This window comes from Oncorhynchus kisutch, linkage group LG3 (assembly GCF_002021735.2).
Source record: "Oncorhynchus kisutch isolate 150728-3 linkage group LG3, Okis_V2, whole genome shotgun sequence".
Taxonomy (NCBI): domain Eukaryota; kingdom Metazoa; phylum Chordata; class Actinopteri; order Salmoniformes; family Salmonidae; genus Oncorhynchus; species Oncorhynchus kisutch.
This window is the reverse complement of record NC_034176.2, coordinates 16,084,447-16,112,085: the sequence shown is the minus strand read 5'-3', so window position 1 is coordinate 16,112,085 and position 27,639 is coordinate 16,084,447. Positions and strand designations below refer to the sequence as shown.

General features: G+C 44.7%; 1 protein-coding gene across 1 annotated transcript in view; it reads left to right on the top strand.

The window, feature by feature from the left end:
• LOC109871392 (transmembrane protein 161B-like) overlaps window positions 1-26,373 on the top strand; it is a 32,795-nt gene extending 6,422 nt beyond the window's left edge. Inside the window, exons 2-12 of the mRNA XM_020462251.2 lie at window positions 3,626-3,729; window positions 6,506-6,589; window positions 16,669-16,766; window positions 17,650-17,806; window positions 19,712-19,863; window positions 20,194-20,254; window positions 20,386-20,526; window positions 20,788-20,901; window positions 21,233-21,407; window positions 25,060-25,156; window positions 25,270-26,373. Coding sequence (XP_020317840.1) covers window positions 3,626-3,729; window positions 6,506-6,589; window positions 16,669-16,766; window positions 17,650-17,806; window positions 19,712-19,863; window positions 20,194-20,254; window positions 20,386-20,526; window positions 20,788-20,901; window positions 21,233-21,407; window positions 25,060-25,156; window positions 25,270-25,532 — 1,446 coding nt within the window. The 3' untranslated portion in view covers window positions 25,533-26,373. The remainder of the gene's footprint in view (window positions 1-3,625; window positions 3,730-6,505; window positions 6,590-16,668; window positions 16,767-17,649; window positions 17,807-19,711; window positions 19,864-20,193; window positions 20,255-20,385; window positions 20,527-20,787; window positions 20,902-21,232; window positions 21,408-25,059; window positions 25,157-25,269) is intronic.
• Window positions 26,374-27,639: the final 1,266 nt, after the last annotated feature.

The window sequence follows — 27,639 nt, the reverse complement described above, 5'->3', positions numbered from 1 at the left end:
TCTAGGGGTTCGCATGCTTTGTCCAACCTACACTGTGAAAATGTAAAATTATGAATTCAATATAGATTAATACAATTATTTGTGTGCTTAAACTATGTTTGTCAATTACTGTGACTTAGATGATCAGATCAAATGTGAAGACCAATTTATGCAGAAATCCAGCTAATTCCAAAGGGTTCACATACTTTTTCTTGCCACTGTATCTCAGCTTGGATGTCGGCCCACCACCTCAACCTCGACAAGAGGTTGTTGTTCTCTGCAAACCTCAAAGCAGTGACTCGCTCGTGCAGTTTCATGCTCTGCAACATCCGTAGAGTACGACCCTACCTCACACAGAAAGCGGTGCAGGTCCTAATCCAGGAATTTGTCATCTCCCATCTGGACTACTGCATCTCACTGTTGGCTGGGCTCCCCACTTGTGCCATCAAACCTCTGAAACTTATCCAGAACACAGCAGCCTGCCTGGTTTTCAACCTTCCCATGTCACCCCGCTCCTCTGCCCACTCCACTGACTTCCAGTTGAAGCTCGCATCCACTTCAAGACCATGTTGCTTGCCTACAGAGCAGTAAGAGGAACTGCCCCCACCCCACCTTCAGGCTATGCTCAAACCCTTCACCCCAACCCGAGCACTCCGTTCTGCCACATACTGGTCTTTTGGCCCTCCCACCCCTACAGGAGGGCAGCTCCCACTCAGCCCAGTTCAAGCTCTTCTCTGTCCTCGCAATAGATTAAGTGAATACTCTCAAAGCACAATTACCAAAGCCTTTTGAAATGTTCAACAACTCTACAATACATAGCAGAAAGCGCAACATTATGAACTACAATACCTGAGTTTTTAGGGAAAAAAATCTTACCTTTACTGTCATGTTGTGGTCATGAGGATGAGGAAGGTGAATTGACATTCAGATGAACAAGTAACCTAGCTAGCACTCTTTCCCTGTCCCTGTGTCAACTCAATTCTAGGTCACTGTAGAAGTCGGCCTACCCTTCCCAAATTGATATAATCTAATCAAAAGGTCAACGAAAGACGTATTACCATTCTTTGCTTTGCAGTGAACACTGTTTTAATCAGACATATTGCATGTTACAGAAGAATAAAAGGCTATTGTGTTTTTAATATGAACAGCCACACCACTATCTCCAAATTGTGGGAACTCTGGGACCAGTAGTACCACCCTGTTTGTTAATGGTACACTGCAAAGAGGGTATTATTCCATGTAGGCCTACTTAAGCCCACCACTTCCATCCTGTATAGATTTGGCTAGGCTATAATTAAGCCCAAATCGTCCATGCTGTGCCAATACTGGAAGAGATCATGCATACTAAGCCAAGTGAATTATGCGCTCATCAGAAGAGAAGGCCACAGGTTGGATCTCATACTCATGGTCTAAATGGCTGTGAATGTCAGTGACTGTGAAGAGCAGGGATATTGTTAAGGAGTTGATGACTGTCAGCACCTCTCAGCCCTCTCATTCCGTAAGGTATTTTCATGTAAAGATGGAGCCATCGATTTAGCCTATCTGTGTGTTTCTCTTGGTTTTGAAACAATCCTGTCTTCTGTGACGTCTTGCCAGCGCTGTTGTTAGATCCGCTTCGTTTGCATCGCTTCTGAGAGACTTCTATATGGAGGCTGGTGTGCAATTTGAGATGGATAATTTGAACTAGAGGTCGACCAATTATGATTTTTCAACGCCAATGCCGATTATTGGAGGACCCAAAAAAAGCCTATACCGATTAATCTGCCGATTTTAAATAAAGTTTTATTTTTTTAAATGAATTCATTTGTAAAAATGACAATTTACAACATTACTGAATGAACACTTTTATTTGAACTTAATACAATACATCAATAAAATCAATTTAGCCTCAAATACATAATGAAACATGATCAATTTGGTTTAAATAATGCAAAAACAAAGTGTTGGAGAAGAAAGTAAAAGTGCAATATGTGCTATGTAAAAAAGCTAACGTTTCAGTTCCTTCCTCAGAACATGAGAACATATGAAAGCTGGTGGTTCCTTTTAACATGAGTCTTCAATATTCCCAGGTAAGAAGTTTTAGGTTGTAGTTATTATAGGAATTATAGAACTATTTCTCTCTATACCATTTGTATTTCATATACCTTTGACTATTGGATGTTCTTATAGGCACTTTAGTATAGCCAGTGTAACAGTATAGCTTCCATCCCTCGCCTCGAACCAGGAACACATCGACAACAGCTACGCTCGAAGCATCGTTACTCATCTCTCCACAAGCCGCGGCCCTTGCAGAGCAAGGGGAACAACTACTTCAAGGTCTCAGAGCGAGTGACGTCACCGATTTAAACACTTAGCGCGCACCCTGCTAACTAGATAGCCATTTCACATCGGTTACACCAGCCTAATCTCGGGAGTTGAAAGGCTTGAAGTCATTAACAGCTCAATGCTTGAAGCACAGCGAAGAGCTGCTGGCAAACGCATGAAAATGCTGTTTGAATGAATGCTTACGAGCCTGCTGCTGCCTACCACCACTCAGTCAGACTTTTCTATTGAATATCAAATCATAGACTTAATTATAAAATTATAAACTTAATTATAACATAATAACACACAGAAATACGAGCCTTAGGTCATTAATATGGTCAAATCCGGGAATTATAATATCGAAAACAAAACGTTTATTCTTTCAGTGAAATACGGAACCGTTCCGTATTTCATCTAACGGGTGGCATCCCTAAGTCTAAATATTGCTGTTACATTGCACAACCTTCAATGTTATGTCATAATTATGTACAATTCTGGCAAATGAATTAGTCTTTGTTAGGAATAAATGGTCTTCACACAGTTCACAACGAGCCAGGCGGCCCAAACTGCTGCATATACCCTGACTCTGGTTGCAAATAACGCAAGAGAAGTGACACAATTTCCCTAGTTAAAAGAAATTCATGTTAGCAGGCAATATTAACGAAATATGCAGGTTTAAAATATATATACTTGTGTATAGATTTTAAAGAAAGGCATGGATGTTTATGGTTAGGTACACATTGGTGCAACAACAGTGCTTTTTTTGCGAATGCGCTTAGTAAATCATCACCCGTTTGGCGAAGTAGGCTGTGATTTGATGAGAAATTAACAGGCACCGCATTGATTATATGCAACGCAGGACAAGCTAGATAAACTAGGAATATCATCAACCATGTGTAGTTAACTAGTGATTATCCCCCCACACAGTCTTTCGGAGCTGCATGCCGGATACTCTCTGGCTGGAGTGTTGAGGTGTGGTCTGGTATGCTTCCCACAGTTGTCATATTGGCTGGATGTCCTTTGGGTGGTGGACCATTCTTGACACACTCAAACTGGTGTGCCTGGCACCTTCTACCATACCCCTTTCAAAGGCACTTAAATATTTTGTCTTGCCCATTCACCCTCTTAATTGCACACATACACAATCCATGTCTCAAGGCTTAAAAGTCCTTCTTTAACCTGTCTCCTTCATCTACACTGATTTGAAGTGGATTTAACAGGTGCCAGTAATGGATCATGGCTTTCACCTGGATTAACCTAGTCAGTCTGTCATGGAAAGAGCAGGTGTTCCTAATGTTTTGTACATATTAGAATATAACTTGATCTGTTTTCCCTCCCTTAGGGTGTGATTGGTGTGCAGCTGGTGGTTACCATGGTAATGGCCAGTGTCATTCAGAAGATCATACCTCATTATTCCTTCGCAAGATGGCTTCTCTGCAGTGGAGGGTAATGTAGAAGTCTGTACCTGCTGTTTTTTTTCTGATGGTGTCTGTAAGAGCCATGATTTAATCTCCTCACTGGTTTACCCTTCAGACTAATTCATTTCAAAGGGTGCTTAACAATGTGGAACAGAGTGTTTGCTCAACTTGTAAACAGTCTCTCTGTTTACAAGTTGTCTGCTGAAAGCAAATTTTCGGAAAACACAAAAAGCATAAAAAAAACAAACATAATTAGTCGTATTGCATAGACCAAAGGGCATCATCAGCTATTGGGACGACCCAAGAGGACTGGGAATTAAAATATAGCGCCCGTCTCGTTTCCTATAATTAGCGCCAGATGTGTTTTTGAGTAAACAGCTCCTCAGAACACTTAATAATTAATCAGTGCTTTTTTCAGGGGGCTTTTGAAGCATAAAAAAACAACTTTGACGCAAGCTGGAGGCCCATAGTGTCGCTCCAGAGAGATCCGCAATTAAGTTTCCCCTAATAAACAAGGCAGCAGTAAACATGTTGTGCCCCACAAATGATGCAGCACCCCCTTGGGCCAATTGAGGTATCCTGTGTGACTAAAACATTTCAGTTATTGTGTGTAACCACAGATTATCCATTATTTTGACCAGATACTCAAGTGGCCACTCTAACAATGAAAATAAATGTCTCCAAAAATGGAAGGCAGTTAGCCTTGGTACAAGTCGCTTTAGATAATCCTCTCCCTTTACGCCATGTGATGTGCCAAAGAGACTGGCCTTTCTGCCATCTTCAAATATCAACATTCGATCATTACTGTGCTCTGGGAGAACAGAGGCTTTGATCCTGATTCGATCACCCTCACAGCTATCCTTTCAATCACAACAATTATGCAAATATTGGAACTCATCACTTTCTCCACAGAACACAGTTGTATATGGTTGCTAAACAACCATTTTTTGTTTGTCCAGATAATACCAGTCTGTCAAAAGTTGCTAGCTCAAGTCTAAATTTTTTAGGGAAATACATCCTGCAATTCCAACCACAAAATGTCTTAGTTCTAAGACTAGTTTTAATACATTTAGCCTTTTTGACTTTTGTTATAAATTCCAATAAAATGTTCAAGTCTCCACATGTTGTCATGGAAAATATGTTATTTCCAACAACCAATGAGCAACTCCACCATAAATCCAGTGCATATTAAACGTTTTCGGCAGTGACAAGGACTGGAATGTTAGCAAAAGAGACTGGGAGGAGGCAAGATCAGGTAGGACCATTCTAGCCAATGAGGGGCAGATACATGTGTGAACAACAGGCATCTCCGATTTAACATATTTTTTCAAAAAGTTCCCTGGTTGTGATGTCTTACTTATCAGTACACTCGTAACAACCTAAGTACTACGAAACTTCTCTTTGATCAAATAAGCCACACGTAGGAAATAATCCATTCAATGTTTTGTTAGCCAAATTCGCCACTTTCATTGATCTGTGTGTGTGTGGAAAAACGCTCCATGCTGGATAAGACATATTTTGGGCCCAGTTATCCCTCTCTATCTTCGCCTCTTCCTCTCTGGTGTGACTCGCAAATTTCAGTTAATCACTATAGCTCTTGCCTTGGGCCAATCAGTGTAATTTTATAAATGCCTGATCTCTATGGCAAGATGCATCATTAGGGCTCCTGAGTGGTGCAGCGGTCTAAGGCACTGCATCACAGTGCTAGAGGCATCACTCTGGTTCGATTCCAGGCTGTAACCCAACTAGCCGTGATTGGGACTCCCATAGGGTGGCGCACAATTGGCCCAGCATTGTTAGGGTTTGGCCGGGGTAGGCCGTCATTGTAAATAAGAATTTGGTCTTAATTAACTGACTTGCCTAGATAAATAAAGGTTAAATAAAAAAATTCACCAAGTTTTCTGAAAATCAGGACAGTGGTGTTTGATATATCATGTGTGACTAACGTATGAATGAACGGACAGACAAATGGATGGACGGACGTACATACGGGGAGAAGGATCCACAGTAAGTACACAAAATTAAATCCGAGCCCTCCACCCCTCCTTCCCTTATGCCTCTCAGAGCTTGTGACAAGTGGATTTCTAAACAAAGTTAGAGGTTGTATGAAATCTTAGTCTTCAAAAGGCTGCGCTTAAATTGGCTCTTTTATTTTTAAGTCCGGTCCTCAAGGAACACAAAAACTAGCCTCTTTGCTGTCAGGAGTGTATTAGTTGATTTGAATATGTTAAAATGATTTGAGGGTTTTCTTTGTCCTATGTGTGTATTTTGTTAGGTAAAGGATCTCAAATCCAGCTCATTTGCTAAGTGATGGTCCTAATCATGTTCAATCATGTAGGCCTGGAACGACAAACTATTTTCCTTTTTTAAGTATGATGATGGATTATGTCACCAATACTGGGTCCTGGAGGGTCACAGCCGATGTAGAAACGCCTATATTGTTATTGCACAGCACTAAAACCTCCAATCCACATTACTACTGTCATTGATGATTATTTTATTTAACCTTTATTTAACTAGGGTATTAAGTCAATTAAGAACCGATTCTTATTTACAATGACGGCCTACCAAGAGGCAAAATGCCTCCTGCGGGGATGGGGGCTGGGATAAAAAATCTAAATGTAGCACTCTCTGCTATTAATTGGTTAATAGATTGAGGTGGTTCCTTGCTAGGCTTCAGAGTAAAAGCCTGCCTACCCTGTATCCCTCCTGAACCAGGACTGGGGACCTCAGGTGTAGTTCTAAAGCTACCTAGATTACTCACTTGTCTCCTTCCTTCCTCTTTCTCCTCTCTCCTTCCCCAGTCTTCGGTGGTACCAGCACCCTACGGAAGATGAGTTGAGGAGCCTTGCTGGAAAACAACAAAAAACAAAGAGCAAGAAGGACCGGTAAGAAGGCAGATTGAGGAGGGTAGGGGTGAGGAGGGTAGGGGTGGGGAGGGTTGGGTGAGGAGGGTAGGGTGAGGAGGGTAGGGGTGGGGTGAGGAGGGTAGGGGTGAGGAGGGTGGGGTGAGGAGGGTAGGGGTGGGGTGAGGAGGGTAGGGGTGAGGTGGGGAGGGTAGGGATGAGGAGGGTGGGGAGGGTTGGGTTGGGGTGAGGAGGGTAGGGGTGGGGAGGGTAGGGTAGGGGTGAGGAGGGTGGGGGTGAGGAGGGTAGGGGTGAGGTGGGTAGGGGTGGGGAGGGTTGGGGTGAGGAGGGTAGGGGTGGGGAGGGTAGGGTAGGGGTGGGGAGGGTAGGGGTGAGGTGGGGAGGGTAGGGATGAGGAGGGTAGGGGTGGGGAGGGTTGGGGTGAGGAGGGTAGGGTAGGGGTGGGTAGGGGTGAGGAGTGTAGGGGTGAGGAGGGTAGGGGTGAGGTGGGGAGGGTAGGGATGAGGAGGGTAGGGGTGGGGTGGGGACGGCAGTGGCACAAAGGGGAGCGAGTGGTGCCTTTTGGATCAGGCAGGAATTTAAAGAGGAGTGGCAGACGTTTGAGAAGGGTGGAGAACACAGGTGAGACAACGGAGAGATGAAGCAGATGTGTTTAGGAAGCTTGTTTAAGGCCTGAAGTATTTTTGTTGTTTGTTTTTGCCCGTGAGCAAAGCTAGCCTTTGCTTATTAGAATGGGCTCTGACTATCTTGTGGTAGTGAGTTAAAGGGATACTTCAGGATTTTTATCTACTTCCCCAGAGTCCGATGAACTCGTAGATACCATTTTTATGTCTCTGTTAGGGTTGACCCCATTTAGTCGACTGGTCGATTGTTTGGTCAATAAGCTGATGGTCGACCGAGATTTCTTTAGTCGAGCAGTAGGAAACACCTGTCTGATTCGTCTGAGTGCACTAATCCATTGTGGAGGTTGTGGGGATGGCACATTCCATCAGTCTAAGACAGTTGCTACTGAAATTGTATATGGTTGTATTATGTAAGAAGAAAAAGATTTAATATTTTATAACAGATGCGCTTTCTCCCGCGTTGCATAGTGGTCGCTGTCTGTGGTTCTGAAACACATCAGTGCGCTGTTGAATTGTCGCCTTCCTAGACCATGTTGCTATGTACATAATAGCAAAGTTAACCAGCATATTGGTGTTGAGAACAATGCAGTGGAGGAAGCAGCGGAGTTAGGAGACGAGAAAACAGCCCTTGCCTTAATTGTCTAAGAAAAGTGAGGAGAGAGGAAACCCCAAATTAATTAGGTCTATAATCAATAGCCTAACTGTTAAATGTGCCCAGCTTTATTATTCAACCATATTCAGTACCAGTCAAAGGTTTGGACACACCTACTCATTCCAGGGTTTTTCTTTATTTTCACTGTAAAAAAAAAAAAAATGAGTGACTGTGTGACTAGCACCCGTTGTCTCTCTCCTCCCTCCTCCAGCGATCACCACAGAGCATCAACAGTGTGTATCTCGCTGTCAGTGTTGCTGAAGCGGCAACCTACAGCAAATAAATTGTTAAACAACTGAAAATATATTTGAGATTCTTCAAAGTAGCCAGCTTTGCACACTCTAGGAATTCTCTCAACCAACTTCACCTGGAGTTCCCACATATGCTGAGCACTTGTTGGCTGCTTTTCCTTCACTCTGCGGTCCAACTCATCCCAAACTATCTCAATTGGGTTGAGGTCGGGTGATTGTGGAGGCCAGGTCATCTGATGCAGCACTCCATTACTCTCCTCCTTCAACCTGGAGGTGTGTTGGGTCATTGTCCTGTTGAAAAACAAATGATAGTCCCACTAAGCGCAAACCAGATGGGATGGCTTGTCATTGCAGAATGCTGTGGTAGCCATGTTGGTTAAGGTATTTAAATTCAGCAATGCACCCCCATATCATCATACCTCCTCCTCCATCCTTCACGGTGGGAACCACACATGTGGAGATCAGCCGTTCACCTACTCTGCATCTCACAAAGACCATGGCGGTTGAAACCAAAAATCTCAAATTTGGACTCATCAGACCAAAGGACAGATTTCCACCAGTCTAATGTCAATTGCTCGTGTTTCTTGGCCCAAGCAAGTCTCTTCTTATTCTTGGTGTCCTTCAGTAGTGGTTTCTTTGCAGCAATTCAACCATTTAAAAGCCTGATTCACACAGTCTCTGAACAGTTGATGTTGAGCTGTGTCTGTTACTTGAACTCTGTGAAGCATTTATTTGGACTGCAATGTCTTAGGCTACTAACTCTAATGAACTTATCCTCTGCTGCAGAGGTAACTCTGGGTCTTCCTTTCCTGTGGCGGTCCTCATGAGAGCCAGTTTCATCATGATGATGGTTTTTGTGACTGCACTTGAATAAACATTCAAAGTTCTTGAAATGTTCCGGATTGACTAACCTTAAATTAAGGATGGACTGTCATTTCTCTTTGCTTATTTGAGCTGTTTTTGCCATATTATGGACTTGGTCTTTTACCAAAAAGGGATTTCTTCTGTTTACCACCCCTACCTTGTCACAACATAACTGATTGGCTCAAACAGATTAAGATGGAAAGAAATTACACAAATTAACTTTTAACAAGGCACACTTGAAATTGAAATGCATTCGAGGTGACTACCTCATTTTTATTTTTATTTATTTCACCTTTATTTCACCAGGTAGGCTAGTTGAGAACAAGTTCTCATTTGCAACTGCGACCTGGCCAAGATAAAGCATAGCAGTGTAAACAGACAACACAGAGTTACACATGGAGTAAACAATTAACAAGTCAATAACACAGTAGAAAAAAAGGGGGAGTCTATATACATTGTGTGCAAAAGGCATGAGGAGGTAGGCGAATAATTACAATTTTGCAGATTAATAACACTGGAGTGATAAATGATCAGATGGTCATGTACAGGTAGAGATATTGGTGTGCAAAAGAACAGAAAAGTAAATAAATAAAAACAGTATGGGGATGAGGTAGGTAAAAATGTGTGGGCTATTTACCGATAGACTATGTACAGCTGCAGCGATCGGTTAACTGCTCAGACAGCTGATGTTTGAAGTTGGTGAGGGAGATAAAAGTCTCCAACTTCAGCGATTTTTGCAATTCGTTCCAGTCACAGGCAGCAGAGAACTGGAACGAAAGGCGGCCAAATGAGGTGTTGGCTTTAGGGATGATCAGTGAGATACACCTGCTGGAGCGCATGCTACGGATGGGTGTTGCCATCGTGACCAGTGAGCTGAGATAAGGCGGAGCTTTACCTAGCATGGACTTGTAGATGACCTGGAGCCAGTGGGTCTGGCGACGAATATGTAGCGAGGGCCAGCCGACTAGAGCATACAAGTCGCAGTGGTGGGTGGTATAAGGTGCTTTAGTGACAAAACGGATGGCACTGTGATAAACTGCATCCAGTTTGCTGAGTAGAGTGTTGGAAGCAATTTTGTAGATTACATCGCCAAAGTCGAGGATCGGTAGGATAGTCAGTTTTGGCGGCGTGAGTGAAGGAGGCTTTGTTGCGGAATAGAAAGCCGATTCTTGATTTGATTTTCGATTGGAGATGTTTGATATGAGTCTGGAAGGAGAGTTTACAGTCTAGCCAGACACCTAGGTACTTATAGATGTCCACATATTCAAGGTCGGAACCATCCAGGGTGGTGATGCTGGTCAGGCGTGCGGGTGCAGGCAGCGAACGGTTGAAAAGCATGCATTTGGTTTTACTAGCGTTTAAGAGCAGTTGGAGGCCACGGAAGGAGTGTTGTATGGCATTGAAGCTCGTTTGGAGGTTAGATAGCACAGTGTCCAAGGACGGGCCGGAAGTATATAGAATGGTGTCGTCTGCGTAGAGGTGGATCAGGGAATCGCCCGCACCAAGAGCAACATCATTGATATATACAGAGAAAAGAGTCGGCCCGAGGATTGAACCCTGTGGCACCCCCATAGAGACTGCCAGAGGACCGGACAGCATGCCCTCCGATTTGACACACTGAACTCTGTCTGCAAAGTAATTGGTGAACCAGGCAAGGCAGTCATCCGAAAAACCGAGGCTACCGAGTCTGCCGATAAGAATATGGTGATTGACAGAGTCGAAAGCCTTGGCAAGGTCGATGAAGACGGCTGCACAGTACTGTCTTTTATCGATGGCGGTTATGATATCGTTTAGTACCTTGAGCGTGGCTGAGGTGCACCCGTGACCGGCTCGGAAACCCGATTGCACAGCGGAGAAGGTACGGTGGGATTCGAGATGGTCAGTGACCTGTTTGTTGACTTGGCTTTCGAAGACCTTAGATAGGCAGGGCAGGATGGATATAGGTCTGTAACAGTTTGGGTCCAGGGTGTCTCCCCCTTTGAAGAGGGGGATGACTGCGGCAGCTTTCCAATCCTTGGGGATCTCAGACGATATGAAAGAGAGGTTGAACAGGCTGGTAATAGGGGTTGCGACAATGGCGGCGGATAGTTTCAGAAATAGAGGGTCCAGATTGTCAAGCCCAGCTGATTTGTACGGGTCCAGGTTTTGCAGCTCTTTCAGAACATCTGCTATCTGGATTTGGGTAAAGGAGAACCTGGAGAGGCTTGGGCGAGTAGCTGCGGGGGGGGGCGGAGCTGTTGGCCGAGGTTGGAGTAGCCAGGCGGAAGGCATGGCCAGCTGTTGAAAAATGCTTGTTGAATTTTTCGATAATCATGGATTTATCGGTGGTGACCGTGTTACCTAGCCTCAGTGCAGTGGGCAGCTGGGAGGAGGTGCTCTTGTTCTCCATGGACTTCACAGTGTCCCAGAACTTTTTGGAGTTGGAGCTACAGGATGCAAACTTCTGCCTGAAGAAGCTGGCCTTAGCTTTCCTGACTGACTGCGTGTATTGGTTCCTGACTTCACTGAACAGTTGCATATCGCGGGGACTATTCGATGCTATTGCAGTCCGCCACAGGATATTTTTGTGCTGGTCGAGGGCAGTCAGGTCTGGAGTGAACCAAGGGCTGTATCTGTTCTTAGTTCTGCATTTTTTGAACGGAGCATGCTTATCTAAAATGGTGAGGAAGTTACTTTTAAAGAATGACCAGGCATCCTCAACTGACGGGATGAGGTCAATGTCCTTCCAGGATACCCGGGCCAGGTCGATTTAGAAAGGCCTGCTCACAGAAGTGTTTTAGCGTTTGACAGTGATGAGGGGTGGTCGTTTGACTGCGGCTCCGTAGCGGATACAGGCAATGAGGCAGTGATCGCTGAGATCCTGGTTGAAGACAGCAGAGGTGTATTTGGAGGGCCAGTTGGTCAGGATGACGTCTATGAGGGTGCCCTTGTTTACAGATTTAAGGTTGTACCTGGTGGGTTCCTTGATGATTTGTGTGAGATTGAGGGCATCTAGCTTAGATTGTAGGACTGCCGAGGTGTTAAGCATATCCCAGTTTAGGTCACCTAACAGAACAAACTCTGAAGCTAGATGGGGGGCGATCAATTCACAAATGGTGTCCAGGGCACAGCTGGGAGCTGAGGGGGGTCGGTAGCAGGCGGCAACAGTGAGAGACTTATTTCTGGAGAGAGTAATTTTCAAAATTAGTAGTTCGAACTGTTTGGGTATGGACCTGGAAAGTATGACATTACTTAGCAGGCTCTCTCTGCAGTAAACTGCAACTCCTCCCCCTTTGGCAGTTCTATCTTGACGGAAAATGTTATAGTTGGGTATGGAAATCTCAGAATTTTTGGTGGCCTTCCTGAGCCAGGATTCAGACACGGCAAGGACATCAGGGTTAGCAGAGTGTGCTAAAGCAGTGAGTAAAACAAACTTAGGGAGGAGGCTTCTGATGTTGACATGCATGAAACCAAGGCTTTTTCGATCACAGAAGTCAACAAATGAGGGTGCCTGGGTTTACCTCCACATCACCCGCGGAACAGAGGAGGAGTAGAATGAGGGTGCGGCTAAAGGCTATCAAAACTGGTCGCCTAGAGCGTTGGGGACAGAGAATAAAAGGAGCAGATATCTGGGCATGGTAGAATATATTCAGGGCATAATGCGCAGACAGAGGTATGGTGGGGTGCGGGTACAGTGGAGGTAAGCCCAGGCACTGGGTGATGATGAGAGAGGTTGTATCTCTGGACATGCTGGTTGTAATGGGTGAGGTCACCGCATGTGTGGGAGGTGGGACAAAGGAGGTATCAGGGGTATGAAGAGTGGAACTAGGGGCTCCATTGTAAACTAAAACAATGATAACTAACCTGAACAACAGTATACAAGGCATATTGGCATTTGAGAGAGACATACAGCGAGGCATACAGTAATCACAGGTGTTGAATTGGGAGAGCTAGCTAAAACAGTAGCTAAAACAGTAGGTGAGACAACAACAGCTAATCAGCTAGCACAACAACAGCAGGTAAAATGGCGATGACTAGGCAGGGAGGGTCGGATTAACTACACACAGAGCCTGAGTGCAGCTGGGGCCGACAGATAAAACATAAACAAGCAGAATGGAGTACCGTGATTAATGGTCAGTCCAGCATGCATCAGTGTCCAGGGGGCAGCGGTGGATGGGGCAGGGAAGCTGGACTGGAGAGTATTATCCAGGTAAGGTAGAAGCCGCTAGCAGTGGCTAACAATGACTAAATAGCTTGTAGCTAGTTAGCTGGATTAGCTTCTGGAGGTTCTTGAGTGTGTTCTCAAAATTAAAAATAATAGCGATTCCGTATCACATTGGGTGAGGCAGGTTACCGGAAGGTATAAACAAATTAAAAATCGAAAAGAGATTGAAAGTAAATATGGGTCCAGTGAGTGTTTGGGACGCGGCGATTCAGACGGTTAGCAGGCCTGTGCTAACAAGCTAACAGTTAGTAGGCCGGGGCTAAACAAGGTATCAGTTAGCGGACCGGGGCTAAACGAGGTAGCAGTTAGCGGACCGGGGCTAAACAAGCTAGCAGTTAGCAGGCCGAATTAGCAAGCAAGGAGATAGCAAGGGCTAGAAAGTTAGCCTTTGGGGGGTGTCGCGATGGGGTGAGTCTGTTTATGCCTCTTCATGCGGTGACATCGATAGAGCGGTCGTGTGTCCGGATATTGTAGCCCAGGAGTATGCTTCGGTGGTAGCACAGGAGCTCTGGCCGGGCTAGCTTCAAGCTAAGTGGGTGGAAACGCTAGCCAGGAGTAATCATCCGGGGTTGCGGTTAGCTAGTTAGCTAGTTGTGAAGATCCAGCTGAAAATGTTCCGTTTACGGTGGGAATCCGGGGATAAAAAAAATATATATATATATAGGTCCGTTATGCTCTGGTTAGAGTCGCGTTGTTCGAACTGGCGAGAGCTTTCCGAGCTAAAGGTTAGCTGATGACGGTTAGCTGAAGACCGCTAGCAATGGTTTGTTGACTGATACCTGGTAGTTAGCTGGCTAGCTTCAGTTGAGGGGATCCGAAGTAAATATAAGTACTTTAGAGAAAAATAGCTACATTGGGTGAGGCGGGTTGCAGGAGAGTATTTAGAAGTTGAGGTTTAGCAAAATGTTTTAAAAGATATGCGAAGAAAAATATATATATATTTTTTTAACGATATATACGATAAATACAAGGGACACGACACGACAAGACGCCATCTTAGATCGTCATGAAGCTGGTTGAGAGAATGCCAAGAGTGTGCAAAGCTGTCAACAAGGCAAAGGGTGGCTACTTTGAAGAATCTCAGATATAAAATATATGTTTTGCTTACTACCTGATTCCATATGTGTTCTTCCATTGTTTTGATGACTTCACTATTATTCTACAATGTAAAAAATAAAGAAAAACCCTTGAATGAGTAGGTGTGTCCAAACTTTTGACTGGTACTGTATGTTGCCGCTTCAGCAACACGGACAGCGCAATGTACACTGTTGATGTTCTGTGGTGGTCGCTGCAGGAGGGAGGAGAGAGACAACTGGTGCTAGTCACACAGTCCCTCTGTTTTATTCTTTTAACACAGCGCAGCAAATCTGAGCCAGGCCCAGCACAATGAAATCAATTGCGTCTGATTCCTAGTCATTTCTCTTAATTATTTAATCCAACAGTTCGCTTAAAGTATCAGACAAGCTCAGTGCATATAGTTGATTTTGATTTAAACACATATCATATGTCTATATATGGAAAAATACACATTTTTAGAGTTATTTTTGTGAGCCAATGCTAACTAGTGTTGACAGGAAGTCTATGGTTATCTACTAGCATGGACACAGAGGAACTTAACTTGTGACTCTCTACTACAAATGTGGATTGGGGCATGTCGCCTCCTCTGCTTCCTGAATTCACCAATCAACTCAGTAGTATATGAACAGCAGTTTTTTCAGACTCCAACAAAACAAGCTGTAACCCCACACGTCAGGGGTCATGGCGACGCTATGGCGAGTTCTGAAAGTAGGCATGCCATGTAATGTCTTTATTTCTAATCTGTATGGCCGTCAGTGATAAATGATCATATTCCATATCTACATTCTGTGTTACTGCCTTTAGCCTCACAGAAAGCAAGGTGTGGCAATGTGAAATGTTCTGGAACATTTGAGAATTGAAGTGTATGAAGTTGATGTTCACGCTGGGAGCCATGAGTTAGTCCTAGACCATTCCTTAAGCTTCCATGAGGCAGGTCGTAGCTCAACGCCACACATTTGCTTATGCTTCAAAAGACGGATCACTGTCCTTTTGCCTGCTTGTGCCACACATGTCCATTCCTTTTGTTGTGAAGCCCTTTTCTCCAGTCAGGTGCCACAGAATTGAAATGTGTCCAGGGCATGTTTGGCTCCAGTGTCTTGCCGAGGTATTGTCTTCTGAATCCAGCACACACAGAGCTGAGCAAACACTGCCCTGTGTCCCGAAGGCCCACTAGAAAGGTCAGTTGGTCTCAGGAACAGTTGGCCCAATCCCTGCCGTGTGCTGCTCTTGCAGCCTGTCCTGCACTTCGCCCCCTTTAGCCCTATGACAAAATATTGGATTTATGAATTATATGGGCCCTAATCCGCACTACAAAAGAGAAAGCATCAGTGCTCAGTACCCCTTGGTTAGGTTGACAATAGAGACTAAGTTAAGGAAGACTAGCCACTTTGATGACGCTATCCAGTTTGATGCTAGCAGATGACCTTGTACTTGGGATGTGCAGTTATTTGAATATCTGAACGGACATTAGTATTTCAATACTTGTGAGTATTCGTTTATGAGAGTTAAAATGTATATAGGCCTATTATAACGTTGAAAAGGCTTTTCTAAATTAAAATATCCATGTGACATTGTTACATACAAGAATATACCATGACATTTCAAATGATTAATTAATAAAACAAAATTGTCAATGTATTTTTTTAATGACATGCACGTGCAAAGATGTAAAGAGGCTCAATGTATTGCAAGTGGAGTGAGAGTTCACTAATGCAATGCCAGATGGAATAAATTACATAATTAAAAGTGGGTGAATTGAGGAGTAGGCTACAACGAGCAACCAACAGGTAGGCAGTTTTTTTTATTTGAATGGGGTTGGGCAGAATGCACAGCATGTGGCCTCAATTAGCCTAGCAAGATATAGCTTAGCTAACTACTATAGCTATCTTCTTTACTACTAGGCTTCTCCAGTCAAGACGAGCACTGTTAACATTATGGGATGATAAATAACGTGGCTGTTACACGTTATCTAGTCTTGGCTGTAGCCGAGTTGCCTTGGCATCTCTCTGCCTCCATCTGCTCAGTGTTGCCCAACAATTTTTCAAGGAAAGTACTGTTATCTGTTGGTTGATCCATTTGTCGCTGGAAGTCGCTAGATGATATCATGCAGCAGTGCTCAGGTTAAATACATTTATTTCGAATATCCCGATATCTGGCAAAATTATACAATTTGAATAGTGGAATTATTTCAAACCTCATCACTACCTTGTACACAAATCAAGTTTGATTTAGTCCAGGGTTTAATGTATTGTTCTTTAGGGCAGCCAGTAATTGGACATGATAGCAGTATATTTGTATTAAGCAGTCTTTGCTGTGCACTTGATTAGAGGTGGAACAATGACCACGAAAAACATGAGTACACCTGCCTGCAACATGGGACATGTCTGTCTGTCTGTCTGGTACTGATTTGGCACTGTCTTTTGTCCCAGGAGGAACAATGGCCACATAGATTACAAGCCTCTGACCATTCCCAAGGACATAGACCTGCAGCTGGAGACCAAGTGCATCACAGAAGTGGATACGTTAGGTATGAGGCCATATCTACAAACAATATTCAATTATCATCTTATCTTTATGACCTTTGTTTTGTCCCTTGAACCTCAACAAATCTTCATAATTCAGTATTTGTGCACATCTACATTTTCCCCGAAATATCAACATCCCCATCCAGAACTAATGTCATAAATTAACAAACTAATCCTCTTCCCGCTGCTCCTCCTCTTCCCGCTGCTCCTCCTCTTCCCGCTGCTCCTCCTCTCCCCGCTGCTCCTCCTCTCCCCGCTGTCCCTCCTCTCCCCGCTGCCCCTCCTCTCCCCGCTGCCCCTCCTCTTCCCCGCTGCCCCTCCTCTTCCCCCTGCCCCTCCTCTTCCCGCTGCGCCTCCTCTTCCCGCTGCCCCTCCTCTCCCCGCTGCCCCTCCTCTTCCCGCTGCCCCTCCTCTCCCCGCTGCCCCTCCTCTTCCCCCTGCCCCTCCTCTCCCCGCTGCCCCTCCTCTTCCCGCTGCCCCTCCTCTTCCCGCTGCCCCCCCTCTTCCCGCTGCCCCTCCTCTTCCCGCTGCCCCTCCTCTTCCCGCTGCGCCTCCTCTTCCCGCTGCCCCTCCTCTCCCCGCTGCCCCTCCTCTCCCCGCTGCCCCTCCTCTCCCCGCTGCCCCTCCTCTTCCCCCTGCCCCTCCTCTTCCCGCTGCCCCTCCTCTTCCCGCTGCCCCTCCTCTTCCCGCTGCCCCTCCTCTTCCCGCTGCCCCTCCTCTCCCCGCTGCCCCTCCTCTCCCCGCTGCCCCTCCTCTCCCCGCTGCCCCTCCTCTCCCCGCTGCCCCTCCTCTCCCCGCTGCCCCTCCTCTTCCCGCTGCCCCTCCTCTCCCCGCTGCCCCTCTTCCCGCTGCCCCTTCTCTTCCCGCCTCTCCTGGTCTCTGCAGCGTTGCACTACTTCCCAGAGTTCCAGTGGCTGGTGGACTTCACGGTGGCAGCCACAGTGGTGTATCTGATCACAGAGCTGTACTACACTGTGGCCCAGCCCTCAGGAGAGATGAACATCAGTGTGGTGTGGTGCCTGCTGGTCCTTGCCTTTGTCATGTATCCTTCAGTCAATACATCGTTCAATACATCCTTCTCTCTTTCAATCACTCTTTTTTATATCAAATCAATTTGACATTTGTCGAGAGGATGTTGAAGGTCAATTTGATCTCACCTAGTAGCACCGTCAAGCCAAATCCCAAAATGTTGGGTTAAAGACCTAGTAAAAGAGTTTCAGTAGTATCACACACACACACACTGAGAATCATCCCTTCTGTTGCTGGTTAACAGAAAAAAACCTGAGCGAGAGCCTTGATTGTTTCCAGGCTCCATTTCAGTAGTCAGGGAGCATCAGGAGATCATGAGGAGAGTAGGCAGTTAGTGGCCATAAACTGACAGACACGGCTCCAACCACTGCCTGCCACCACCTGTTTCCTCCTACCTGTTACTTTCTTCCACCGACACGTCACTATATCATACGCGTTATCCTTCGCCACAGTCAATCTTTCCCACACTCCCTGTCGGGAACTGGCTGAGTGCGGTCGGAAGGCATGTCATTTCCTGCCTACCTGCTGAGGAAGATTGGATGCCCAATTTTCACAGCCCACCAGACTGATTTGCCTGGGAAAAGAAGAGACTTTGAGGTGGTGGGAGGAGGAGGAGGGGGGAGCACGGCTGGATGGATGATGAAGATGATGATGGGGATGCGATGGTCTGTGTGTTAATGCCACACTTGATTTCAGATTCCCATCTCCAGCAACCCTCTCGGGGTGGTAAAGAGCCAGAGGCTGCAGCCAGGCACCTGCTGTGTTAACCTCAACTTGACGCATCTAAGCCATGGAATGGAATCTTTAAAACGGCTAAGTTTGAATGTATTTAGCAGATAAAAATGTTTTCGTGCAAGTTAGGAAAAACACAGGTTGCAGTGGCTCAGTATTAGAACTCATGATTGTTCCTGAGCTCTGAGTTTCTATAAATGTTGATGACGTTGAATACCCAAACTAATACACATCAAGTAGACGTTGGTTAGCCTAGACTTATCAAGACAATCAGTGATGGTATAACTGGAATGGGCAAAAGCTCTTACAGAAATGCTGCTGCAATATTTGAACCTTACTTTCTGTGGCTGCTTCCCAGATAGTGTTTAGGGGTACGTTAGCAGCAGCCTCACTGACAGCTCTGTCAATGGGGCTGCATTGCTCTTTTGAGAGGCTAGCTCAAAGTTGTCAAGTAACTTTTTTAAATGCAGCCTTTAGTATCCCGTTTGTGACCCCACAGAAAAAGTCCATTGGATTCCCCCATTCAGAATGCACTGAGACATTGGTTTGTGAAATAAAGGCTGAGCTCCCTCTCCGTGGAGAGCCAGGCCAGCTCTAGAGACACGGTCTTTACTTAGCCTACTAGAATCACTACAGCCAGACACAGCAAAAAAATACCATTCTAGGTCTGAGGAAGCCTGGCCAATTGAACCCCAGGGTAATGTATGACAGCTACTGTTGAGGAGGGAGACAGATGCTAGACTGTGTGTGTGGGTGTGTTGCAGGTCACAATGCAGTAGTGCTTCTGATACATCTGGTATATTACACCATTACTCCAGATACATGTGTAGGATGCATAGTCACTTCACCCCTACCTACATATACAAAATACCTCGACTAACCTGTATCCCCGCACACTGACTCGGTTCCAGTACCCCCTGTATATAGCCTCGTTGTTGTTTTATTGTGTTACTTTTTATAATTGTTTGCTTGCTTTTATTTGGTAAAGATTTTCTTAACTATTTCTTGAACTGCACTGTTGGTTAAGGGCTTGTAAGTGAGCATATCACAGTAAGGTTTACACATGTTGTATTCAGCATGTGACAGTTATATTTTTGATCTCTGCACAGCCTTGGTGCTCAGCAGTATGATATTTAATGAGTTGTGTGTTTCTGCTGGTATGTTCCTTAACTCCCGTGCCCCACAGTAAGACTCTGTTCTCCCTGACGGCCTTCTACTTCAAGCTGGAGGAGGGCGGTGAGCGCTCGCTCTGCATCACCTTCGCTTTCTTCTTCTTCGTCAAAGCCATGGCCATCCTCATCGTCACCGAGAACTACCTGGAGTTCGGCCTGGAGACAGGTGAGTGGGCCATGAACCATCTGTCATTAGGGCTAGATAGCACTTCTTCAGTCCTGCGCCTGCAACCTATTCATTAGTGCAAAACTTTGCTTCCATATTAATATAACCCTTAGGACTCACAGGCTGGTCTGGCTGTTGTTCCAGCCCAGTGCTAACACATACAATTCAACTCCCCAAGCTAGGTGTGTTAGTGATGGGATAGAATAGCATGCAAACCCTGTGGTTCCCCAGGACCATAGTTGAATCCATTTTTCTAATATACTGTAATTCTGGTTTTTCTGGTATTTGTAGGACAAATTAAAATATAGAGATGTTTTCATTTCCTCCTAGGTTTTGCAAATTTCTCCGAAAGTGCCACACATTTTTTAGAGAACCAGGGGTTGGAGTCCCAGTAAGTAAGAGCTTATTCTATCAGTATGCATGGTGTCATGAATCTAAATGACCCCTGGACTGTGTGTTTTGACACATGAATGTAAAGTAGACTTTAACCCAGTATGACTGTGTCTCTGTTCTTTTCTGTAGGGGTCCCATATCTAAACTCACCTTTAAGCTGATCCTGGCCCTGCTCTGCTCTCTGATTGGTGCATTTCTCACCTTCCCCGGCCTACGATTGGCCCAAATGCACCTGGATGCCCTCAACCTGACCACAGCTAAAGTCACACAGTGAGTTCCTCTCTTCCTTTCAGTCTTCCTTCCTTCCTCAACCAGACCACAGTTCAACAGCTGCTGTTTTCCCATTCCTCTATGAGTTTGCTGCAGTAGTTGTGTGAGTGTTATGTTGTTTTCAGATCTGTGCAATTAACACATATTGGAGTTGGGAGACATCCTATGAGGACTCATTCACTTTTCTCAAGGACTCTTGGATAGGGCAAGGCTTTTGCTGACAAAAATGTGTGACCTATTTATGTTATTCCTGTCTCCCAGGACCTTGCTTCATATCAACTTCCTGGCCCCTCTTATTATGGTATTATTGTGGGTCAAGCCCATAACCAAGGACTACATCCTGAACCCTACCCTGGGGAAGGAGAGTGTGCCTTTGTAAGTTCACCTCTGGGTTGTTTCGTTTGTCATTTCATGTTTTCCCAGTGCTTTTCAACCACATGTATGGTGATGACACGGCACACCCAAGGTCAAAGAGCCAGGCCTTTCCAATGTTTGTAATATTTGTAATAAGTTGCATCATGTAAAGCAGCTTCCCATCCTCTCTTTCCACCTCTCCCTGTCATCCCACTTCTCTTATTTCCTACCCTCACCTTCTCTCACGCTATTGACTTGGGTTGGCCAATAATTTTTTACACACTGACTCACACACTCTTTCTTTCTCTCTCTCTCACACATTGATTCTCTCTGTCTCTCTTCTCCCCACCAGGATGACTGAGGAGACGTACGATACGTTGCGTTTATGGACCATCCTGCTGCTGTGTGTGCTGCGCCTGGCTATGATGAGGCACCACCTCCAGGCCTACCTCAGCCTGGCCCAGAAGGGCGTGGAGCAGATGAAGAAGGAGGCGGGACGCATCAGCACCGTCGACCTGCAGAAGATGGTGAGTGACATGTTGCAGATCTGAGCAATATGGAGAAGAAAAAAATCCATATCGCAATAAATTGGCCAATGTTCTTCGGAAACAATAAATCAGCGATACATTATACTAAAGTTTTTTGGGGGGAAATTGTTACATTTGGGCAATATGGACAAAAAGTTATATCATGATAAATGTAACTATTTGGCCCAATAACACACAATTTTATGGACAGTTACTCTACATTAGCGGCAGGGATCTAGACAATTTTTTCCCCAGTGCCAAGTCAGACAACTGAGATGGTAGTTTACTTTTTGACTCATAGACTATTTCATCTAACATATCCAGGAAATGTATGATTTGATATTTCAATGTGCAACCTGTCAAAATAGGATCCAGAATGATCAGATTTATTTTTGGCTCTTCAGAGAAATGCGGACATCTTTGTGCATAGGCTATCAATGTTGACCAAATAATGGTTTTAGAATAATCTACAGGAATGTTATGTAGCAAAATTACAGATGTAAGAAAAATGCTTCGGTAACAAGGGAGGCAATGTCTGTCTGTAATTTTCGGTTTATCGTCCCAAGCCTAGCGCCTTGAATCGGACAATAATTTGGCCTTGACAGATGGGCAGAGTATGAGAACTCTAAAACCCCATTGTTTTTCTGGATCTAAAAGGGGCTTAAGTGGTGTGGTAATGGGCGCAGTTAAATTTCTGTAAAAAAAAAAAAGTTTTTTAAATTTTTAAGCCAATTTCCTGCAATTTTATATACAGTACCATTCTAAGGTTTGGGGTCACTTAGAAATGTCCTTGTTTTTTAAAGAAAAGCACATTTTTTTTGTCCATTTAAAATAACATCAAATTGATCTGAAATACATTGTTAATGTTGTAAATGACTATTGTAGCTGGAAACGTCAGTTTTTTTTCTGATCAATTTGATATTTTAATGGACAAAAAAATTGCTTTCATAAACAAGGACATTTCTAATTGACCCCAAATGTTTGAACGGTAGTGTACAGTTGAAGTTGGAGGTTTTCATACACCTTAGCCAAATACATTTAAACTCAGTTTTTCACAATTCCTGACATTTAATCCTAGTAAGTAATTTGGGACAAATGTTTCGGGTAGCCTAAGTTGGGTAAATTTTGGCCCATTCTTCCTGACAGAGCTGGTGTAACTGAGTCACGTTTGTTGGCCTCCTTGCTCGCACACGTTTTTTCAGTTCTGAAATGGACATTGTGGAGAACATTATAGTATCCTATCAGTGCATCTGACAGGTCCACACCTCCCATGCCCTTGTTGTAGTCCTTCACAGCAGCTGGAATGGGGACATTTTTTGTGGTCAATGCCCCGGGACCGTCCTTCACACGCCTGACGACGTGATCTCCACTGAAGGACTTGTGGATACTGGAGCACATGACCACCTCTCTGGTATCCATCTACTTCACAAAGAGTAGGCCATCTTCACGGATCCATCGCGTGGTACCCCCCCTCCCGCTTAGGCATGTCGTTCACCTTTGTCTTTGGAAAGCCCACTCTGTTGGTCCGAATGGTGCCACAAGCCCACACATCCTGCTTCCTCAGCTCAGTAAACAGGGTAGGGCTTGTGTAGAAGTTGTCCACAAACAGTTTGTAGCTGAAAATAGGTCTTGCAGGCCTCAACGATGTTGGGGTAGAGAGGTTTGATTTTGCACAGCCTATCAAACCTTGCTGTGCCTCCTTGTCATTCTCCCCATCAACTTCTGGCTCTCTGATGTGAAGCGCCTGTGAGCGTGTCAGAAACCCTTTACAAGACATGACAGTCATGCGGAAATGTAAATGACCATTGAAAAGTAGCAGAAAAGGTCTGACATGGAAATGGTCTTCCATGCCTCTTTCTTTCCTGCCTGCTTCTTAGCCCCGTACTTATTGGTGTTCGCCACCAGGGAGTCAACAACTGACGAGGTGAAAACAGTTGAAAAAGTTGAAGGGGGCTGTACTTTGCAGTAATGTCTAGTTGAGGTCCTGGCTGCCTTTTGGGTCTAAAAACTGGTGGATTTGGTTCCACATCATCTTCTAACACAGAGTGCCAACGACCCTCTGGCCCTCTGTCTGCAGGTTTCTCTCTTCCCCACCTCCTCTTCTTTGTCACTGACTTCACATCTCTAGATGGCCAGGTAGGTGTGGAGCCGGAGACAGCTGGGGTCCAGCTGGAGGAACCAGCTTCAGAGGGAGATGCACACCTAGACATTGGCGGCTCATAATCAGAATCACTGCCACTGTGAAAGATTTTAACAATCAGTAACAATACTTTCATGTATGAGCCCTGTATCAACACATAAAATAAACAGATATATATAGAGTACAGGGAACATAATCACTATGGTGAAATGCTGTTCCATTCCATGTTTATGAAAAAAATAAAAAATAATCACACACACAGTATAGCCAATGTTTATGATATTTTTATATATTGCAAATAAAATAAGAAAATAAACACCAAAAAATCTCAAATGAATATTTGATCATATTTATTTCAAACAATGACATTAACATTAGAATTTACCACTCCAGCAAGGATTGCAGAAACATGTCTTCCGCCTGGGAGTCAAAACTACCTTTGCTGAAAGATTCATTTTCCTGAAGCAACTCAGTCTCGCTGTCTCTATCTTTTTCCTCTATAATTTGGGTTAAATCTGAATATCTAGACTTTGTTTTAGCTGTTCCTGATTTATTCGCCATAATTTAAATATTTAAACTTGTTGAAAATGCTATTGAATATTTACTGCTATGCGTAACACTCGTGGCTCGGTCGAGTAGGATTTGCAATGGCGAATGAACCTCTTTTACGCCAGAGTTTACGACAAAGGCTGGTCTTCGAACGTATAACCATTACATATTGCCGTTTACCTCAGCTCATTGGCTATCTTCCAAGCTAGATTTCAAGATGATCAGTGGTCATTGGGCCAAAATATAGTCAATCAACGATAGACCGGTCCTACCATTGGTGCGCAATGAGGTCATTGATTGGTGTCTTCAAATCGGTTTGTTTCGGTCAATACGTCCCGGGAAAAGAACCATCATGTATGGTTGTGTTAGTAACAACCAGAGGATTGCAATGAAACCAACCATGACTGGATAAACGTTTGTTTAGTGTGTGTAATTACCACGAACGCTTCGTCCAAAGTTGAATGAGACGGAAATCACGACGCAACCAGGTTACAAATGTTTCATGTTAGGCTATAAAAATGGATGTCATCAAACAAACACTTGGCATTGCCACCAGAGGAAGATTTTCAATGGTAAGCTATTTATTTTATTGTTATTTCTGACTTTCGTGACGCTAATGCTTGGTTGGAAAATGCTAGTAATACGTGTGTGTGTGGGGCGCCGTCCTCAGAAAATCGCATGTTTGCTTTCGCAGTAAACCTTTTTGAAATCTGACACAGCGGCTGGATTAATAAGATGTTCATCTTTTAAATGATGTAAGTTACATGTATTTACAAGAATGTTTACTATAACAAATAGTGTATTTAGAATGTTAGCTCTCTGCAGTTTCACCGAATGTTGGCCTGATGGGACGTTAGCGTCTCACCTACCCTAGAGAGGTTAAGAGGCCCGCCCAAGGATTTCAATGGCACACAAATCGCTGGGTTTGAAGACTGTCTTTACTCTTTTTTTTGTGCTTTCCAGGTGGCCCGTATTTTCTACTACCTATGTGTAATCGCACTGCAGTATGTGGCACCCTTGGTAATGTTGCTGCATACAACCTTGCTGCTAAAAACCTTAGGTGAGTTTGGTATCATCATCAGAAATGATTGTCTGTACAGTATATTGAACGTTTTAACAGCAGTCTTTAGCCCACCACTCTGCTAACGTACCCCCCTACTCTCTGTGTTATAGGTGGACACTCCTGGGGTGTGTACCCTGAGGAAGACTTCCCCTGTCCGCTGGACTCTGACCCTGCCATGGTGGCAGCACCAACTGCAGCTCCAGGGCCGGAGGTGGAGGCCCACCTGTCAGTGGCTCTCGGGGGCCTGCGGACAGTGTTCACACCCCTGCTTTTCCGCGGCCTCCTCTCCTTCTTCACCTGGTGGATCGCTGCCTGCCTCTTCTCCACATCAATATTCGGCCTCTTCTATCATCAGTATCTTATGGCGGCATAGCAGCATTGCCCCAGGGTCAGTGTGGTGTCCCACAAGGCTCTGTTCTAGGCCAGTTCAGAAGTGACTGAGTTGTCATTAGGGGCCCTAATGCTTCCTCCATGGATGACTCTAAACCTTGTTTTTTTACAACCTTATTTTTGAGAGCAGGATTCACAAATCCTTACCATGAGACTAATGTAAATGAGGGTAGTGATAATATACACTGAGTGTACAAAACATTAAGAACACCTTCCTAGGGGCTGTTATGGTGATCGTATTACCGCCACACTGGCGTTCATGACAGCAGTCAAATTCCATGTGACCATTTAGTCACGGTAACTTGGCTTCTTCAAGCTCTGCTGCTGATGGTCATTAGTAGACTACCAAACCTGCTTAATGCCTGGTACTCAGCACACTATTGTCACTCTGACATCAATACAAAGAAATTGAAAATCAAACACTCCATGTGAGCCCATGAGCTCATGTGCAACATTTCTATAGGCTATGCAATTGCGTGAGAAAACAGAGTTTTGATGGCCTCTATTTTTATGTTATATTTCACGTTTATTTAACCAGGTAGGCCAGTTGAGAACAACTTCTCATTTAAAAATGTGAGCAGGCCAAGATGGAGCAAAGCAGTGAGACACAAACAACAGAGTTACACATGGGATAAACAAACATACAGTCAATAGAAAAATCAATATACAGTGTGTGCAAATGTAGTAAGATTAGGGAGGTAAGGCAATAAATAGACCATAGTGGTGAAGTAATTACAATTTAGCATTAACACTGGAGTGATAGATGTGCAGAAGATGAAATGTACAAGTAGAGATACTGGGGTGCAAAGAAGCAAAAAAAAAAATAACCATATGGGGATGAGGTAGTTCGGTGGGCTATTTAGAGATGGGCTGTGTACAGATGCAATGATCGGTAAGCTGCTCTGACAGCTGATGCTTAAAATTAGTGAGGGAGATATATGACTCCAGCTTCAGTTATTTTTGAAATTGATTCCAGTCATTGGCAGCAGAGACCTGGAAGGAAAGGTGGCCAAAGGAGGAGTTGGCTTTGGGGATGACCAGTGAAATATACCTGGTGGAGCATGTGCTACGGGTGGGTGCTGCTGTGGTGACCGGTGAGCTGAGATAAGGTGAGGCTTTACCTAGCAAGACTTTATAGATGACCTGGAACCAGTGGGCTTGGTGACAAATATGAAGCAAGGGCCAGCCAATGAGAGCATACAAGTTGCAGTGGTGGTTAGTATATGGGGCTTTGGTGACAAGACTGATGGCACTGTGATAGACTACATCCAGTTTGATGAGTAGTGTCGGGGGCTATTTTGTAAATTACATCGCCGAAGTCAAGGATCGGTAGGATAGCATGAGGGAAGGATGCTTTGTTGTGAAATAGGATGTCGATTCTAGATGTAATTTTGGATTGGAGATGCTTAATGTGAGTCTGGAGGGTGAGTTTACAGTATAACCAGACACCTAGGTCTTTGTAGTTGTCCACATATTCTAAGTCAGAACTGTCCAGTGTCGTGATGCTAGACAGGTGGGCGGGTGCGGGCAGCAATCGGTTGAAGAGCATGCATTTAGTTTTACTTGCATTTAAGAGCAGTTGGAGGCCACGGAAGGAGTGTTGCATGGAATTGAAGCTCGTCTGGATGTTTGTTAACACAGGGTCCAAAGAAGGGCCAGAAGTATCCAGAATGGTGTCGTCTGCGTAGAGGTGGATCAGAAAACCACCAGCAGCAATAGCGACATCATTGATGTATACAGAGAAAAGAGTCGGCCCGAGAATTGAACCTTGTGGCACCCCCATAGAGACTGCCAGAGGTCCGGACAACAGGCCCTCCGATTTGAAACAGTAATGTATATCTGAGAAGTAGTTGGTGAAGCAGTCATTTGAGAGACCAAGGCTGTGGATTCTCCCGATAAGAATGTGGTGATTGACAGAGTCGAAAGCCTTGGCCAGGTTGATGAAGACTGCTGCACAGTACTGTCTTTTATGGATGGCGGTTATGATATCGTTTAGGACCTTGAGCGGGGCTGAGGTGCACCAGATTGTAGAGCGGATAAGGTACGGTGGGATTCAAAATGGTTGGTGATCTGTTTGTTAACTTGGCTTT